The following is a 17,673-nucleotide window of genomic DNA, read 5'->3' on the forward strand; positions in this document are numbered from 1 at the left end:
AAAATAAACAGAGTTGACAAAATGCCAGTGACTGATAAATCTTTAATATAAAAAATTGTACAAGAATTCTGATACAAATTACAAGAGGTATTTGGACAAAATATGAATAAAATTCCATTTACATCCCAAAACCCTTATGCATTTTATGCAAAAACCATAGACAATTATGATACAGAAACAAACACAAGAGAGTGGAAAGGGAAGAAAAAAACGAGTCTGTAGAGAAGAGGACCATTTCACCTGTCTGCAAATGGGAAACAGCTGTTTAGCTCACAGACAGTATTCATGAGGAGTCCACATCACCATCTCCTCACTGTGTGTCTGCTGGGACGGGCCACAATCAAGCCAGAGACACACAGATGCACTACACACACACAAACACAATCAAAACAAAAGAAGTCACCTGAACGTGCGGCGTTCACTCTTTAAGACTAGAAATGGTTTTGGAGTTTGTGTTTTCACACCTAATTTGGGGGACCATTCTCAGTTTAACACTTTACCAGAAGCACCCACTGCACACAGACCCACGTCCTGCTCCGTGTGCTCTTTAAAGCCTCTCATGCGTCTCCTCTCAGATAACTGTCACTGTCCCTCTGCAGAGTACAACTGATCCACTGATGTTCCTCTGATCAATTATTAAAAACTCACTCAAGCGCGTCCTGGTCGACCTATTGGCTGGTCACTGTCAGCACCTGGGCCCAGTGTAACTGTGACTGTAAGCGGCGGCGGGGGGGGGCTTTCTAACAGGGCAATCAAGACGAATCCCTCTCTCTCTCCAGCAGTTCGTTAAGTGAACACCTCGAGGCTGCAGATCAGACAGCGCACTGATGCCGAGCCCTCTGACCCTCACACTATAGTTACAGAGCTCCTGTCTGGAATTCTTAAAAAATATATGTCAGGAATGATTCAGGTGTCAAATCTGAGAAGCTAATTGCAATTTTTGGTGTTAATTTCCTATTAATTTCTTATATTATTTATGCTTTTGTATTAAGGACTTTGGGTTCTCCTCTTCATGATGCTGTACTTGTCAATGTGAAGCAGATACAAGTCGATAAATCTAGCTTGCATTCCTATTTTTTTTTTTTTTACTTTAATCTTCCCTACAGCGTGTGTGTATGTGTGTGTTGTCTGATAGAAAGTTTAATATTTTACAGATGAAATGTACTCTGGCGTGTTTATGTTGAAGCTGCTTGCTGTTAACATAGTACGCACTGTCCTAATTAAAATAAATAAATGAAATGAAGATTAAATGACTCGAGGTTAACAAGTCATCTTCTCCCTGTCACCACGCAACCGGCGCCGCTGCACCTAAAAGTGTGTACGCGCGTAACATCGTGTATTTCCTCCGCTGTCTGTTGGAGAGACAGCTGTCAGCGGGGGTCCCAGAGTAGCACTTTTCTCCCCCCCCTCTCTCCACCGGCGCCGGGGGCCGAGGGGGGATTGAATGAGTGAACGAGACAGCGCGCGCCTCGCTGAAGCTTCTCCGGGGAACGGCCGAGGGTTCCTGTACTCAATTTTCTCTTCACTTGGGATAAACAGGCAATTACCCATCCCCTTCTTTCCCGACGCTATACTCCGTCCGGTGAACTTAAGCATACACTATTAGCCCCGGGTCCCAGTAGAACCTGCGCAGTGGGGTGCGGAGGTGGTAAGTGAGTGAGTGAGTGAGTGAGTGGCGGACGGGAGGAATGGATAAGTGCTCTGACAGACAAAGAGAAAGCGAATAGAAAGCGCCGGTGGTGGGAGCGCTAGTAAATTACCAGTGACCCCGAATAGCTACCTACAAGCGAGATGTGAGTAGTTAAATTGAATTGTTGAAGAGCGACGACGAACGCTCTTTCTTTCTCTCTTTCTCTTCTTCTTCTCCTTCTTCGCCTGTCAGTGTCACCGCTCCGTCAGTAACCGCGGCGAAGTGACAAGTGAGCACCTTTTCTTAATGATGTTGCCGTCATCCGTACCTCCGCAGTCAGCCACCTCCACCTCCGCAGCCCCTTCCGTCAGGCCGGCCCTCCCGCTTCCCGCGCTATATCTGAAAGAGGAGACCGAACAGCTACACGTGTCACACAGACGAGGCTTTAAAAAGACACGGAAGGTTTTTTTTTTTTTTTTTTTTTTTTGGTGGGATAGGTCAGGTCTGTACTGTGAAATGCCTAATAGAATACTTGTATGGATAAGAGGTGAATACTGTGCAACCCTGCTCAAAGTGCGTATGACAGGTTTTCACGGAAATTGAAATTGGTTTAAAGTAAAGTAAAGCGGAGTTTGTTGGGAAAAAGTACAAAAAATACAGACAGTATAAACAAAAAAGTAGAGTTAATCCATGTGTCATTCGTTCATTTGGTTTTCAATATAAAGCCAAAAATAAGAAAATGAAAAAACAACTGAGTTCTTCATTATTTCTCTCCAAAACCGAAATAAAAAATCAGATAACGTTTTGTTTTTTCAGTTTTTTAGATTTTGTGGTTGTTTCCTGTTTTCGTGACGAAAACTACGATGCTGGACTTTTGCTCCGCATACGGACTGAACCAGGACTGAACCCAGGACCAAAACAGGACTACGTTAGGACTAAACCGGGACTGAACCAGGACTAAACCGGTCTCCGTCCTTTAAGTCACGGAAATGGGAAACGTTCGTCATCTGTTTTTTCCATTATTCGTTTAAACACAAAATCGGAAAAATTAAAAAATAAAATGAATCGTTATCTGTTTTTTCATTTTGGTTTTGGAGACAAATAATGAAGAAAATAGTTCGTTTTTTTGGTTTTATTTTGAAAAATGAATGAACGAATGATACACGGAAATACCTCTATCTATCTATGTCATCAAAACCAAATATTATAACCAAACAATGCAGGTAAAAGTACGCAAAAGCAAAAAATTCTTCCAGATTAAACAACGATTTAACAAATAACTGTAATTTATTTTATCAGTGTAATTATTAGAGCAAGTTAGACATCTTTGTTTACGTCACGGATGTTTGGTAAAGTTATACACGTATGTCACATCTGCAAGTAAAATTAGACATTTCCGAAGATTCAAAAAACTAGAAACAGAAAATTTTTTTTACTAAAATTTTAAATAGGCCTACACTGTGTTTTTCTAACCTGCCATACGCACTTTAAACCCGCCTTCCTCCGTAGCACCAGTCAAATTGTAGTAACACATGTTGCTAATACTTAACAATAGAAACCAAGCCGTGTGTTTTTTTGTCTTTTTCAAAAAACAAACCCCAGGACAAAACATCTCCGCTTAGATACGTCACCCGTCAATAAATACCCATTCCCTTGGCTACTTCAGCTCCGTTTTTGTATATTTGTACCGTAAGACAATCATTAAGTTTACATAAGTAGCCAACACTTAAAATTTAAATATCACAGCAATACTTTTAAGACTTAAGTGCAATGGGGCCTAATTGAAGTACACTCACATTTGGTCACAAGTAATTATTATTTTTATATATATATGTGGGTCAGTGATGACTTTATGCGGAATTGAAATTACGGGACAGTAGTAGACGCTTTGCTACGATATTAAAACCAAAAAAAAATCACCGAAGGACGTGTCTCGATCGAATTAGATTTTGGCGAATGGGGGAATTTAAACGTTTACGATCTTACGTCTTGGCACAGGAGCCATCAGTGAGCCCACATAACACTTAAAGTCACCATTGCAAAAGTCCTCATTTTTATATTATTACACATCCCCTTATAGATGCAAAGTGCAAAAAAAACAAATACTAAAGCTTGTTAACATAAACTGACAAAAATAATCGAAAAATACAGAGAATGATATCAGTGTAGGAGCCTCGAAAAGCATGCCGGCCACCTCTGAAGATCTAACAAGTAGGTAAAACAATTCACATGATAAGTTTTTTTCCTAGTGTCTTTGAAGCTAACATAAACATAAGCTAATAAGTTGCTACCTCTTTCTTGCCTATAGCTGGAAGTATTGTACGGGACTGTAACATAAAAAAGGTAGAGAAGAAACAGAATCGAACGACCATCAACACAACTCTTGTACACCAAAAGCCTCATTTCGGAACATTATATTTACAAATGAAGTGTCATGCTTTTGTAAGGGAATCATTTTAAAAGTTCTTACACAAATACACAACGAGAAGTTTTTTTCTTTTTTCAGTACGATCTTTTCGGCAGGCAAAGTCACAAATAAGAGTAGATTCTTCGACAGACGGAAAATAAGCGGACGATCTTGAAAGAAAATATATTTCCGGAACCAAAAAAAGAAAAACTTCTGGAGTCCGTCGGAACTCCATCTTCAATTGTCAACAATAATAAACTGCATTGAAGTCAGTGATTTTTACATACAGACATATTAGAAATCTTCACTGGATCGTCAGGAGGCATCCAGCTTGTTTGTGGCAACCGCGGAGAGTTCGGATGCGATGAAGAGGATGGAAGAGGACCGTGGGAGGAGCTCGGGCGGTCTTCAGTCAATGATGGAGGAGAATGGCGCGTTCTGATGAAGGTTTGGGTTTTGCGAGTGTCGGTTACGGCTGCGTACCGAGCTAAAAACCATATTACACCCAGGGATTTTACATTTGTGCATCTCCCGTAAATGCACCGTCTTGTAATGCACGCGCAGGGTCCCTTTGTTGCTGTACATTTTGTGGCAGATATTGCAAAGTATGCCGCCACCGCTACTGCCCCCGGTGGTTGAGTGATGCACAAACTGTCCCATCCCCTCGCCGTTCCCCGCTCCCCCTCCTCCGCCCGTCTCTCCATTGTCACTAGTCTGGCCGCGCCTCTCCACGTTCTCCCCCTCGCTGTTGACCTCCTCCTCCTCCTCCTCTTCGCCTTCGCCGTCGTACAGGTCGTCCAGCAGGATGCCCTCGTCGCTGCCCTCGTCGGACCCGTGCGAGGAGTGGATGCTGCTGCTGGAGTGGATGCTGGAGGTGGCGCTCAGGTCCAGAACCATGTAGTCGTCCGGTGGAGCTGCGGAGAAGCCGTTGAAGTGGTGGTTGAGGTGGTGGCTTTGGTGGAGGCTGCGGTGGAAGTTGTGGAAGTGGGGGTAGCCGTTGCTCATGGGGGAATGGGGACCTCCGACAGCCATCCCCAGCATTGGGTCCAGGCCCATGGGGTGGTGGTGGTGGCCCGCGTAGATCTTGGCCAGTATCCCGACGCGCAGGTCCTTGGGCAGAGGCGTGAGGTGGGGGTCCAGGACTATATCGTCCAGCTCTTTGGTCAGCAGTTTGCGGTGCAGGTTGATGTTGGAGCTGTGCCTGGAGAGAGGACAGAGAACACGATTAGAGATCTCAAACATCTCGAAGGTCTGCTGGAACTCCATCCTCAATCAAACTGCACTGAACGTCAATGATTTGTACACACAGACATTAAATATCCGTTAGATAGTTCAGAAATGCTAAATACGAGATGTGAATGTTCATGGTAATGGGCGTACATGTATTGATACTTCGCAGCTGATGGGGTGTGACGCTAACTGTAGGCTCTGCTCTGTCTGAGGCTTGTTAGACTTTAATTTGAACTTCATTTTAACAAAACCTGACCATAAAAAGTGACTTATCTGGAACTAGAACAGGTGAGCGGATTTGTGCTGTTGAACAACACATGTACAACACCCCCAGTCTAATATCACTGCCAAGTATCAATACTTTTATTTTCTCACAATGCACTTGTGTAATGTTAAAGGTGACTCTGTAGTGGAGCGTGTATGTCTCCATGGAGATGTAATGTTCCACAGAATGGCATTAAATCTATCTATCTTCAAGAAGACAAGTTAGTGATGCCTCTTTTCTTTTTTAATTTTTGATAAAACACCTGTAATTGAACAAAGAATCATAGATAACACGTTTAATGCCATACTGCGGAACATTCAAGGTGCAGGAGTAACATCTCCTACTCTAGCACCCAGAAAAGTTACCTTTAAACTAAATGGCTAAGGGCAACTTTTAGGTTTTAAGTCATTTTGCTCTTTTAACAATTAAATATTCCCATCCTTAAGTAATAAATTATACATTGTTATTCCACAAATGTTTATCCGGACTATTAATTATAAAGATTCTAAAATATATGCAATTTCATTTTTACAGGTAACACACAAAATTATGAAAACTTGCAATACACTTTTTCTTATAGTTAAGACTTTTTTTTTAATGTTATTTTAATGCGATGTTAAAATGTGGCTGTGTTCCAGAGCAGCCTGTACACAGATAAGTGCAGTATCATGGCACAGAGCACCGGGTCCCTGTTTACTCTGTCAGCATGTCTGCACTGCACAGCCCTCAAATCCAATAAAGTCTGACTCAATTAAATACTCCGGGATATTGAATGGGAGTTTATCAATTGATTGGACTTGTGGTAATGTGATAATCGAGGGGAACTGGATAGCATATTAGCACTAGGCCCTGACAGCATTATCGTATTGGCTCCCTATTGGAGGCTGCTTAATCCGGCACCTCAATGAACTTGTCTTTATGTGTGGCTCTGCATGTAATCAGAATGGGCACTTTCCCTGTACACTGTATTACACTGTGTACTTCGCTTAAGTTCAGTGAGTAAGGCAGAAAGTACGGATACTTAAGCCAGAGAATGTGCTCATTTTGTCTCCTATTTGGCCAAAAATGACATACAACTTATACGACTAACACTTGGTTGATTTAATGGTTTCATACACCAGTAATAATGCTTAAAAATTAAGACTATAACAGGCCATTTGCAATATATAATACTGTATGTATTAAATGTTTAGGTCTAGTCTCAAAGTGGGCCATGTGTTTATCATCAATTTATTATGATTTAAATACTACAATTTCTTATGATAAACAGATACAAATATTTAATGTTTCGATGGAAATAACTACTCCAATAAAATAAGGGATATGAGAAATAAATCTTCATCCAAATTAAGTTCTAAACATGCTTGAACATTTGAATGTTATTACGATGCCATTGCAGAGGATGATAGTGAGTATTTGGGATATTTTATGTAAGGGGTACCTGGCCTCAAAATTTGAGAACCCCTTGACTAAAATATTTTGAAAATTAAAAAATAAATAAATAAAAAAATGTGATTAAAAATAGATAGTCAAAATGAACACTTAAGCCAGTGACACATCCATGCTGAAGGATGCATGTTGACATTAACATTTTCACCATGTAACTTCTACCAGTTACACGTCACACAGTAAAGAAACTTAAGCAGATAATCACCAGTGAATGCACACGGCCCACTCACTTTTAGCCCAAATGCAAAAAAGCAAACAGTCCTTTAATGTGAGGGTTTTCCATGCAGGGAGGGCAACATGTGTTCAAGCAAAACCAAAAGTCAACAACAGAACAGAAAAGGGTCATCCTGAGGAGGATGGGCAAACATGAGGCACAATGGATAGTAGAGCTTACCAGCAGTGGCAGGGTTGATGCAGTCAAAAAGGGTCCCTTTCCTTTAATTATTTACTTCCCTATCCGACAATGTCCTGCAAGAGGTAAAAATACATTTATATCAGGGACCCTTTTCTGTGAAGCAGGCAACCAGGAGCCCGTCCACGAGAGCATCGTCAGCATAGAGGAGCGCGTGGCCAATCGATGGGCTGTGGCTGTCACGGTCTCTGTGTATGTGCTGGATGTGCTTGTGTAAAGGAGGAAATATAGCACCTTTATAGACGAGCCTTGATCAAAAAGACATCGTAAATCCCCTTTTTTATATTTTGATGGTACAGTTGTGTCCATATAGTGTTAACATATGGCTCAGACAGGACCGTGCTCTGATTTGTGTGCGTGCAGATCCAGATGGTGTAAAAGGACAGACAGTAGTAGCTGCGTTTTTTTAAAGGGGCCACTCATTCGCTCGTTTGGTGAATGCTGTTGTAGATGCTCAGGTAGGCAGGTCCTTTGCAACATGTCTTCATATAACAACACCTTCACACTGCTAATAAGCTCTAAGTTAACCGCGGCTATCTCAGTTTCACTATCGCCCTGCGTCGCAAACGTTTCTAAACTCTGCGCTACGCGGTAATTAGCTAAGAAAACACACGTATAACACACTTCTTACAACAGTTCATTTTGTCTGTGGCTCTCCCTTACGTTCTCCTCCAAAGTCCTGATTTACCCCGGTTTCTCTGCCGCTATACGCCTCCCTGTTGGCTAGTAATGTTCCTGGCAAAGCAATTTGACAGTCTCATCTTCACCCCAAAAAGGAGGGGGTGGGCTGGGTCTCGCGGGGGGCCATTTTTGACTGTGCAGAGGAGGCTGCTGTCCCGACTGGTGTTAATCATCTTTAGGTGTGTGTGTGTGTGAGAGAAAGAGAGAGAGAGAGATGGCCCTTGCTCTATATGTGTGTGTGTGTGTGTGTTGTGTCTAAATGATGCAGATAATGTGTAAATGAGATGCAGGCCTGAGTGGTATATTAAAATGGCACTAGGGTTCTTTGTCTTTCTGTCATTCCAGTGTGTTAGGAGCTTTTGGGTTTAAGTAGGAGGACACGAGTCTGAGGAGCATCCATCAAACTCTGTCACTCTGCTGCCTGGGTTGAATCATGTTAGTTTTTAACCATCTGACGCCAGTAATGGGTCTGGAGCATTACTGTGCTATCCTAACTAATGGGCTTTAAAGAGTCAGTTGTTGTTGTTGATATTGTCAGTTCCCACAGAAATCAGGGCAGTTTAAGATCTGTTTTAGTTTTTTTATTCGTATTTTCAAGTGGTTAATTTGTTAGTTTACCTCTCTGATGCTTTAATGGGTCTGAAGCATTACTGTGCTAAGCTTTAAATACCCAGTTGTTGTTTTAATATTATCAGTTCTTAAAGAAATTAGAGCAGTTTTATTTTTTTATTAATAGTATTATTTTTATATATTTTTTCAAGTGGTTAATTGTTCAAATAAACTTTTTATTATTTTTTATTATTTGTCTTTTTTGGTTTTATGGCACAGTTCACTGCAAGATCATGCATTAGGAATAATTACGCTCCAAACTAAAAGTAAATACAGATGGAAATATAAGTAAGTAATATGAACCATTTTTATTGAACTGAACATTTAAATCTGCAAAGAAAAATCTGAGATGTACTCCGCATTGTACTTTATTCACCATTTTGAACATACACTACTAAATTTGGACACATCATCTCATTCAATGTCCTTTTTTTTTACTTACTGCTTTTTACATTTTATATACATCAATCAATGAATCAATCAAACTTATATTTATAAAGCACTTTTCATACAAATATGTAACAGAAAGTGATTAAAAACAATACCATATACATTGAAAAGACATAAGCTATCAACTACATGAAGTACTCTATAAATACTTTTTTTTGGCATACTTTATATTCAAATCCTCAGAGAGTCTTTATACATATTTCCATCTATCTTGCTTCATATGTTTGATGTCTTCTCTTTGTATATAAAATGTAGAAAGTACTAAATATAAAGCAAAGAAAACATTAAATGAGAGGGTGTGTCCAGACTTTTGACTGGCAGTGTATGTCTATTTTTTTTAGCTTTTATTGGAGCGCTGATAAGAAAATACCCTAAATTATAACTCTGTACTTTCAATAGTAAACATAAACAATTGTCTTAACAATAGCGGCTTAAGATAACTGTTCATATATGTTTCCCTTTTTTAATTTTACCGACTGATCCTTTTGTAAACACTGTGCACACTGATCTAATATTGCTTTTGTCTTTAACCAGCGCACACCTCTTGCTCACACATTCACTCTGCCCTTTGTTTAGGAGACGACGGAGGCAGCTGATTGTGCGGAGAGCGGTGAGTCGGGGGCCCCCATGCAGCGCGGGGACCCTGGGAGCCGCGCAGAGGAGCCCAAACACTCTCTGACATAATTAACCTTCACTCTCTGCATTTAGAGTGGCCCGGTGTGGGACTGCCGGGACCGCCGGGGGAGTGAGGGAGGAGCCCGGGTTGCCGCGGTGACATACGGGGAGCAGGTTAAAGCTAGGTTAACGAATGAACTGCGATAAAGATGAGATAAATAAGGAAATGGTGTCCCCTTCTTAAAATGTGATTAACGAGGCTAATAAGTGCGTGATTACTGGAGTGGCTCTGTGAGTCTGAGTCCTCCTTACACGGTAAATATGCAGTTTTACCTCCCTGCTGTAGGGGATGGGTGTTAAAACATACTCACATCGCCCAAGGCCGTACTAAAATAACTGCCCTGTACCTTTGATGAAATATAATTAGGTAGTTCCGTTATAAATATATGATTTCTTAATTCTAAAAAGTGTGAATAAGATCCAGTTCCTCATAGTGCAAAATGAGCAAAAACCCTAAGTAGCTTACATTAATCGATAATAATAAACACGTCTTAAGAGAAAATTAGAGTGGATAGGGTTTTTTTGTGTTTTTTGGCAACGTCTTATAAAGGAAATGTAAGATTTTAAATTCCATAAACATGACGTAACTGTGTCCCAGGATGTTCAGATCAAATGTAGCTTTTACTGATAACAATTTTAAGGCTGATTTATTCTTAATTACAAACACGTTGCACATGTTTTTTATGTTATAATTTGGTGTTTTTGCTTTCAAGACAATTATCCAGTCAGAAAGCAGAAAGCCTCACACGGGTCTCTCATTTCCAGTTGGTTTAATCCTATAAGGACGCTCTTTGATCTGAATCCTCTCCACCTAAACCCCAGCTCCTGCAGCCAGTCATTATACAACGCTAGTGCAGCCTCTGCAGCTCAGTGACGAATTATACAGGTTATGAGCTTTAAAATGAGACTTGTGTGTGCTCTAGGTTAGTTCCTTTTTTTGTTTCTAAAGCACTTCTATTCTTCACTTGTGTTTTTGTGTTTTTGATATGTTCATCTTCTGCGAGCCCAAGACATTAGCAGTGTTAAGTGACTGTGCAGTAGTTCTAGTTCACTGTACAGAGTGTGGGACTGATATGTGCTAACAAGCCCAGGTGATCAATTCTGGCCTCACCTCCTGATGTGCTAATACATGCAGCGGTTTGACAAACCACTGCTAATATATGCGGCTTCACCTGTCAGTGACAGGGTGATGCAGAGAGGGCAGGTGCACAGCCCTGTGCAGATGTAGGGTGCAAATATGAGACATTCCCCCCTCACACCTACTGCTCAACTTTGACTTGACACACAGCAGATGTCTCTGATCCTGTCTTTTGTGCATTTTGACGGTAACAAGTACAGACATTTCTGTGATATTGTAATAAACTGTTTTCTCACTTTAAAAGTAGTTTGTGAACTTTACTTTTACTCCCGTATTAAACATGTTGGTATAACTCCTAAAATGTTCTCCTAAAAGAGATTAGTAAAGACTGATTAGTTGAGTGGGGACTGTGTGACTGACCTGTCTCGGCTCCGTCGAGAGGGGAAAGCAGCATTGCAGCCAGCCACAGTGCACACGTGCATCTCTTTGAGGTGCACGTTCTTGTAGTGCAGCTTCATGCTATAGGAGCTCTTGAAGCTTTTCTTACAGACATAACAGATCTTGGGGTCAGGGCTGGAGCAGGGGTCTCCATCTGGTGACTGAGAAGTGGGGAACTTGGGTGGGCTGGCACCGTAGCCCATGGAGGAGATGAAGCTCTCGTGCAGAGCGGCCATACTGGCAGCGGCCGCAGCAGCTGCTGCCATGCCTCCATTGTAGAGGCCGTACTGTCCCATGCAGAACATGTCGTAGGTGGGGTCACTCAGCTCCTCCTTTATCTTGATGGGAGGCTGATGTGGGGAAGGGGACAAGTGGCCCTTGCCTTCATTTTCTTTTAAGTGTCCATCTTCGTCGTCCATGTCTTTGTCCAGACCCCTCCCCAGTCTGTGCTGCTTGTGCTGATCCTCCACATCCATCATCTCATCGCGGTAGAACATTTTGGAGTCTGAGTTTTCAGATTCATTCTCAAAGTCTCTCTCATGGTCCTGGTCCTCTGATGTGAAACTGTCCATACAGCGCAGGTCTCCGGTGCTCCTGAGGTCTCCTCTGCTGTCACTGCCTGCTCCATCCCGACACTCTTCATCGCTCCTCATGATGCCTCTAAGAGCCAGTCCTGGACTCATCTCGTCCTGAGAGGGGGACTGCTGCCCGCTGCCTCCACTGTGGTTCCCTGTGCTGCTGCTGTTATGGCAGTTTCCATTCATCTTGAGACTGTTGTGGAGGATAGAGGACGAGTGGTGATGGTGGTTATGGATGTGATCATCGTCCTCATCTTTGTCCTCATAGTCATCGGCCACGTCTATGATTTCCTTCTCGATCTTCACTGGCATACTGGACTTACGGGGCTTCTTTTTGGGTGTGGGGTCACTGTTGCCCATGGTGCCCTCGTGGTTGGCACTGGGTGTGGGTAAGCGGTGTGACATGGGCCCTGCTTCTGACACATGGACATTATTGTGTGAAGCTGCAGCTGCTGCGGCCAAGAGCTGCTGCTGCTGGTCCATGAGGGTGGTGCTGTTGGTGGTGGTGGGCAGGATGGGGCTGGTGGGCAGAGACACAGGAGGGCTCACCAGGTCTGCGGGGGACAGGAGTGTGCGGTAGAAAGGAGGCACAGGCTGTACCGGCTGCACTGACTTCAGAGAGGGGAACACCAGAGGACTCTGGAGAGGGGACTGGAGCAGGGGGTCCACAGGAGGGGTGGTGAAGCCCAGAGGGGGTCTGCCAGGGCTGGTCAGAGTAAAGCCTCCGTTTTTGGTGCTTGAGATGACAGGTGTCCCAGAGTTACCGGTGGCACGGATAAGGTCTTTATCGCGGTTGTTGCGTAACATTGGCATATGTAACCGTGGGTTCGGATTGGCACTGTGACGATTGCGACTACGGAGTGAGCTAAACACCATGTTACAGCCCTCAATGGTACAGCGGTGCTTGATCTTTAAGTGTACAGCATTGTAATGTATTTTAAGAGTGCCTTTATCATAGAAGGTTTTGCCACAAGAGTTGCAACAAACACGCCCTTTCCGTGAGGTGGCCCCCATGCGGCGCATGCGGTGCATTTTGGAGGAGAAGGAGGGATGAGTCATAGTTTTATTCTGCTCTTCCTTTGCAAAGTGGTGATGGACTTGTGGGTCAGTCAGGCTGCTGGGCTGTTGCGTCTGACTCTGGGACTGCGGTTGTCCGGACTGGGGCTGAGGCGTGGACTGTGACTGAAGCTGTGACTGCTGCGAGGGGGTGGGGGAGATGGGGGAGGCTCTGTTACTGGGCTCTGTCTTGGGTTCTATGTTGTTTAAAGGCCCCAGACCTCCTCGGCTCGGACTCTGGCCTGTGCGGAAAGGAGACAAGGACACTTCTGACTCACTCGTCTCCACCTGCTCGCCCTGGTTTGGGAGAGAGGGCTCTCGGAGCCGCAGAGCAGACTGCTCCATGGGCAGGCCGTTGGGAGGTAAGCCGAGCATGGGGGCAGAGACTGGGTTGATGTACTGAAAGGGCAGAAGGAAGGCAAGGCTATTGGGGATGTTCTCGAAATGATGGATGCTGGACGGGCTTCTGTTTTCCATTTGTGTGATGAGCCCGGGGCTGCGCGTTCTGTTGTTACTCTCAATGAATGTCCTAATCCCGGAGTCAGTCTTGGAGGAGGGGACGGTGACGGCCTGACCCTCCTTCTCCTGAATGGCCATCAGCTCAACAATGGACTTGGTCTCACCAAAGCGCAGGAACTGCTGCAGGGTGATGATCTCCTCTTCTCGAGACATGATGGTCCAGCGGTCCAGGACCTTGCCTGCAGCATCCTAAAGACCCCAGAAGAGACAAGAGAAGACAAAAATACCAAACATTATTGATTGTGCATAATCAGTGTGGTCAAAAGAGAACATAGAGCAGGGGTTAGTTTGTGAGGGCAAGCTTTACAGCTTATGAAATTCAGAGGCCCCTGGAGCGACAGGCGGCTCACAGAGGTTTGTCCAAATCCTGTCTATGCAGTGTCGCGCTTTTCCAACCACCACTTCCTGTTTATTCATTGAATAAAGACTTGGTGAATAATATTATAGAGTGACGGGGAAATGAGATGCAGCTACACTGCAGGTGTCCACTCCCAGCAGTGGATTATGGCTCTGTGACATGAGTGCTTTTTCATGCAGTGAACTTGTGTTGGGACTCCCTCTGATCACAAAGGGAACCTGAGGCTATTTAGTGTGTGTGGCCAGAAGACATAATACAATCACTAATGACAACCATTACTACATCTTCCTGCATTCATTTCCTTTGTCCCACATCTATGGGCACTCAAACACCCCAGGATGAACAGGACAATGCTGTGGGAAAAGTCTAGCTTGGTGATTATGAATAAATAGAAAATATTGCATTTAAATGCATTATAGATTATCAAATATGTGGCTTTGGACTAGAGTGCATGTGAGGAAGACATATGCTGCACTTATTCCATTGGGATGAGCTGCAAGTGACAACAGAAAATAAAACAAGCTGTGACAATTAGTGTCAATGAAATGTTAACATGAGATGTGCTCCTGGCGCTGGCATGGATAAAAGATAAATGGCAGCTCTAGTGAGTAAAAAGCAGTAAAAACCAACATCACAAAGCACAAAGGGCCTGTAAGGAGAAAACACAAGATAAATGTTTAAAGAGAGAGAGAGAAGGAGAGAGGGAGAGAGGGAGAGAGAAAGAGAGGGAGAGGGAGAGAGAAAGAGAGACAGGCGCAGAGGAAGAGCTGCAGAAAAACACAGAATAAAAGTGTGAGTGGTTTCATATGATGCCCTCAGATATACTGAAGAAATAGACTCTTCTGAGACCAAACATCAATAGTCACTGGGGTATTTGTTGTTAAATATACATTAAAAAACATTTTACACTTTCATTCTGTGTGCGCTGTGGAGTTTAGCCCGGAGGTATGACTTTCAATTCTAGCCTGGCCACTGTTATTTCATACTGCAGGGCCATCTGGGCATTAGTACTTCCATTTGATTTAATTGAAACAAAAAAAATAAAAGCAAATTAGAAAGTGAATCTCTAAATATATTACAATTAAAGAAAAAATTTAACTACATCAAAAGTAGAAAAGTCAAAACAATTTCACTTCTTACATGAGTGTCTTGTAGATCAGTTTCTTACAGGAAATTTTAAAAACATCAGAAACCCGAAAATATTTTAGATAAAGAAGTAATCTGCTACTATTTAACACAGTATTTACTTAAATTCCCTTTCTAGTCTTTTCTACTTTACACAATAGATAAGATTAGACAAATAAAAATAAAGTACAACACCTTATTTTGTTGAGTAAATGTTTAAATTGTTAGAAAAATGCCTTCTTTGTGCAAAAATGTTCGACTGACTAGAGATTCTGTTTTAAAACTCACTGCTACTTTGTGTAACTTTTGTTTTCTTCGTTTTCTTCAAACTGTCACTGTAAAAATATTATAATATTTAACTCAAGTACTATCCCACCCAATGAAGTAATAATAAAAAAAAAAAAGTCAGACGCACTTAAACTTCTCGTCTTGCAAATAAAGGGTAAAAGACAAAAAAACGAATACGATTTGGAATACCTTAAAGTCCGAAGTCCAGAGGAAGTCCGGCGGGATTACGGGTTACGAACTGCACCCTGCGTTCAACTCTTTTATTTATCGGTCAGTTGAATTTTGGATGGGGTCAATCAGCAAATCAGCAAAGTATATTTTCGGAATATTTTAATCATAATCTTCTCAACACAAACTCTTCCTCCCAGCTCGCCGTATCAGTTCCAACCGATCTCACGCGAGACCATTTCTACCAAACGCGCAAATCAAATAAACCCAGAAGTGAAACGAATTAACACCCGCTTGTTCGCACTCTTTTTTGGACAAAAAAACATAGTGGCGCTGTGTCTCCTCGGTCCACTCCCTGCATTAGCCCGTGCTATTGTGAAAGAGAAATAAATACGCCATTAGAAGCACTTTTACACGTAGGCACTCATCCACAATTAGCTTAATGTGGCCCTCTTTGGCTTATATATTTTCCAGAGCAGCCCCACCTCTTCTTGTACACTCCTTTCAATAAAGTCTCATTAATCCACCGCCTCCCCCCTCTCCCCCATTGCTATGACATATTAGTCTGTCATTATGCATCCAAGAGTCCTTTAAACAATCCGGCGAAACCTCTCTATGCCAGGTTAATGCCGATTAGCCAATAATTACAGCACGGAGACAGGGGGGTACCCACTTTATCTGGACGACGGCGCGCTGCTGTTAGCTTGTTTTATCTGCCTGCCTTCATTGCCTCGGTTGTATTTATTCATCGCGTTGGCATTGCGGAACATTCTTAATTCATCGGGTTTCTAATACGGCCGCTGCTGGGCCCGCTGCTGTGGGCGTGGAGCCGGGCATCTACATTGCAAATTGCTGACAATGAGGACGGGCGAATGATGGTCTTGTCACGGGCCAGGGCACCGCTGTCAGTTCAAACAAATCAGGTAATTACGCAATTAGCAGGTTATGTGTAAAGCTCTATTAAAAGCCTGCCGGAGGAGCCGAGGAGGTCGCTCTGTGTGTGTGTTGGGGGGATTAGCAGTTTAACGCGTACAAATGCGTAGCGCCGTAATCATCACCGATCATACGCAGGCGATGGTCTAGGTCTGAAAGCTTCGATGTGATACGCGCAATTCCATAAAAAGAAAAATGCTCGCCACCTCTGACCCGGCCTCTGCTCCCTCATCCAGACTTTGTCACAGATCGCATCACACTACATCATGTTAACGTCCGGAATGACGACGTGTACAGCGCAACCGCCTGTGTGGGATGACCCCGGAGCGCCGCATTTACATATACGCGGCCAAGACCGTATCATTTGCGGAGGGGGCGATCACTACTCACGATGGCAGGTCCGACCATGGGAACCGCATCGATCGGCCAATCACCTTGCGGCGAACGCGATCTCCGCCGGGCCTCAGAGGATTCCCCATTGATCTCTGGCCCCGCTTTCAGATCCCATTCCTCAAAAAAAAAAAGCCTCTATCCCTATGTTTGCCACTTCAAGGGAGGTTAAGCAGAAGTTCCTTGTGATCTGAGAAGGTCTTGAACCTTTGGCACTGTCTTTTCCATATTCTGTTTTCCAGCGCCTGGTCTCATGAATAATGCAGGAGATCTAGTGGCGAGGGGTGCCACGGGGGATGGGGCGGAGCCAGAGCCGATCGCCTGGAGCATCACATCAGAGGGCAGCGCTCCCAAGGCACCAGCTGCACCCCCGTTGGCTTTGCAGTGGCAGGTCAGAGGTCATGTGTGAACAACCAGAGCTGCTGCCTCCCCTGCGATGGACCACGGGGAAATCAGCGGGCCCTGTCCAGACGTGGGTGGAGGACATTTGTAAGTATCATAGAGGTTGAAAATTGCTCTCTGATCTTTGGAAATTCTCCATTCAAGATCTGTGCATCAAAGGAGCAGGTTCTTTAGGATGTGACCTGACTTGTTGTGTTTGGTTTGTGGGATGTTTTCAAATGTGGAGCTGGTAAAATATTCTTTGTTAATAGATGTGAAGCTACTGGATATTAAAATAAATATGTTTTCTGGACAATGGTAATGTAATTTGCTGCAATATTATTTATCATTATTATTATTATTAAAGGACTATGTAACTTTTTGGTTGGGGATACGTCACCTGCTTGTTTCTATGGCCATGTAATTGCTCAAATTATAGCTCAAAAACACCTAGAAAAACGAGCTTTCTGAGGGTCTGTTTACATGAGAACACTTGTGGATAAAAACAACAAAATATTTTATCGGAAGTGCCTTTTGTTTAGACGCTGATGGC

At 43.3% G+C, this 17,673-nt stretch overlaps 1 protein-coding gene across 1 annotated transcript; it reads right to left on the reverse strand.

Moving 5' to 3' along the window:
- Positions 1–4,432: 4,432 nt before the first annotated feature.
- Positions 4,433–16,253, reverse strand: bnc2 (basonuclin 2). Its single transcript, XM_055158497.1, has 3 exons — positions 16,212–16,253; positions 11,307–13,666; positions 4,433–5,238 (listed from the first exon to the last, which is right to left on the reverse strand). The coding sequence occupies exons 1-3, from the start codon at positions 16,251–16,253 to the stop codon at positions 4,446–4,448; spliced, it is 3,195 nt and encodes a 1,064-aa protein (XP_055014472.1). The 3' UTR covers positions 4,433–4,445.
- Positions 16,254–17,673: the final 1,420 nt, after the last annotated feature.

The sequence above is a fragment of the Boleophthalmus pectinirostris genome, unplaced genomic scaffold (genome assembly GCF_026225935.1).
Source record: "Boleophthalmus pectinirostris isolate CB_2022bp ecotype Guang Dong unplaced genomic scaffold, ASM2622593v1 HiC_scaffold_22, whole genome shotgun sequence".
NCBI lineage: Eukaryota > Metazoa > Chordata > Actinopteri > Gobiiformes > Gobiidae > Boleophthalmus > Boleophthalmus pectinirostris.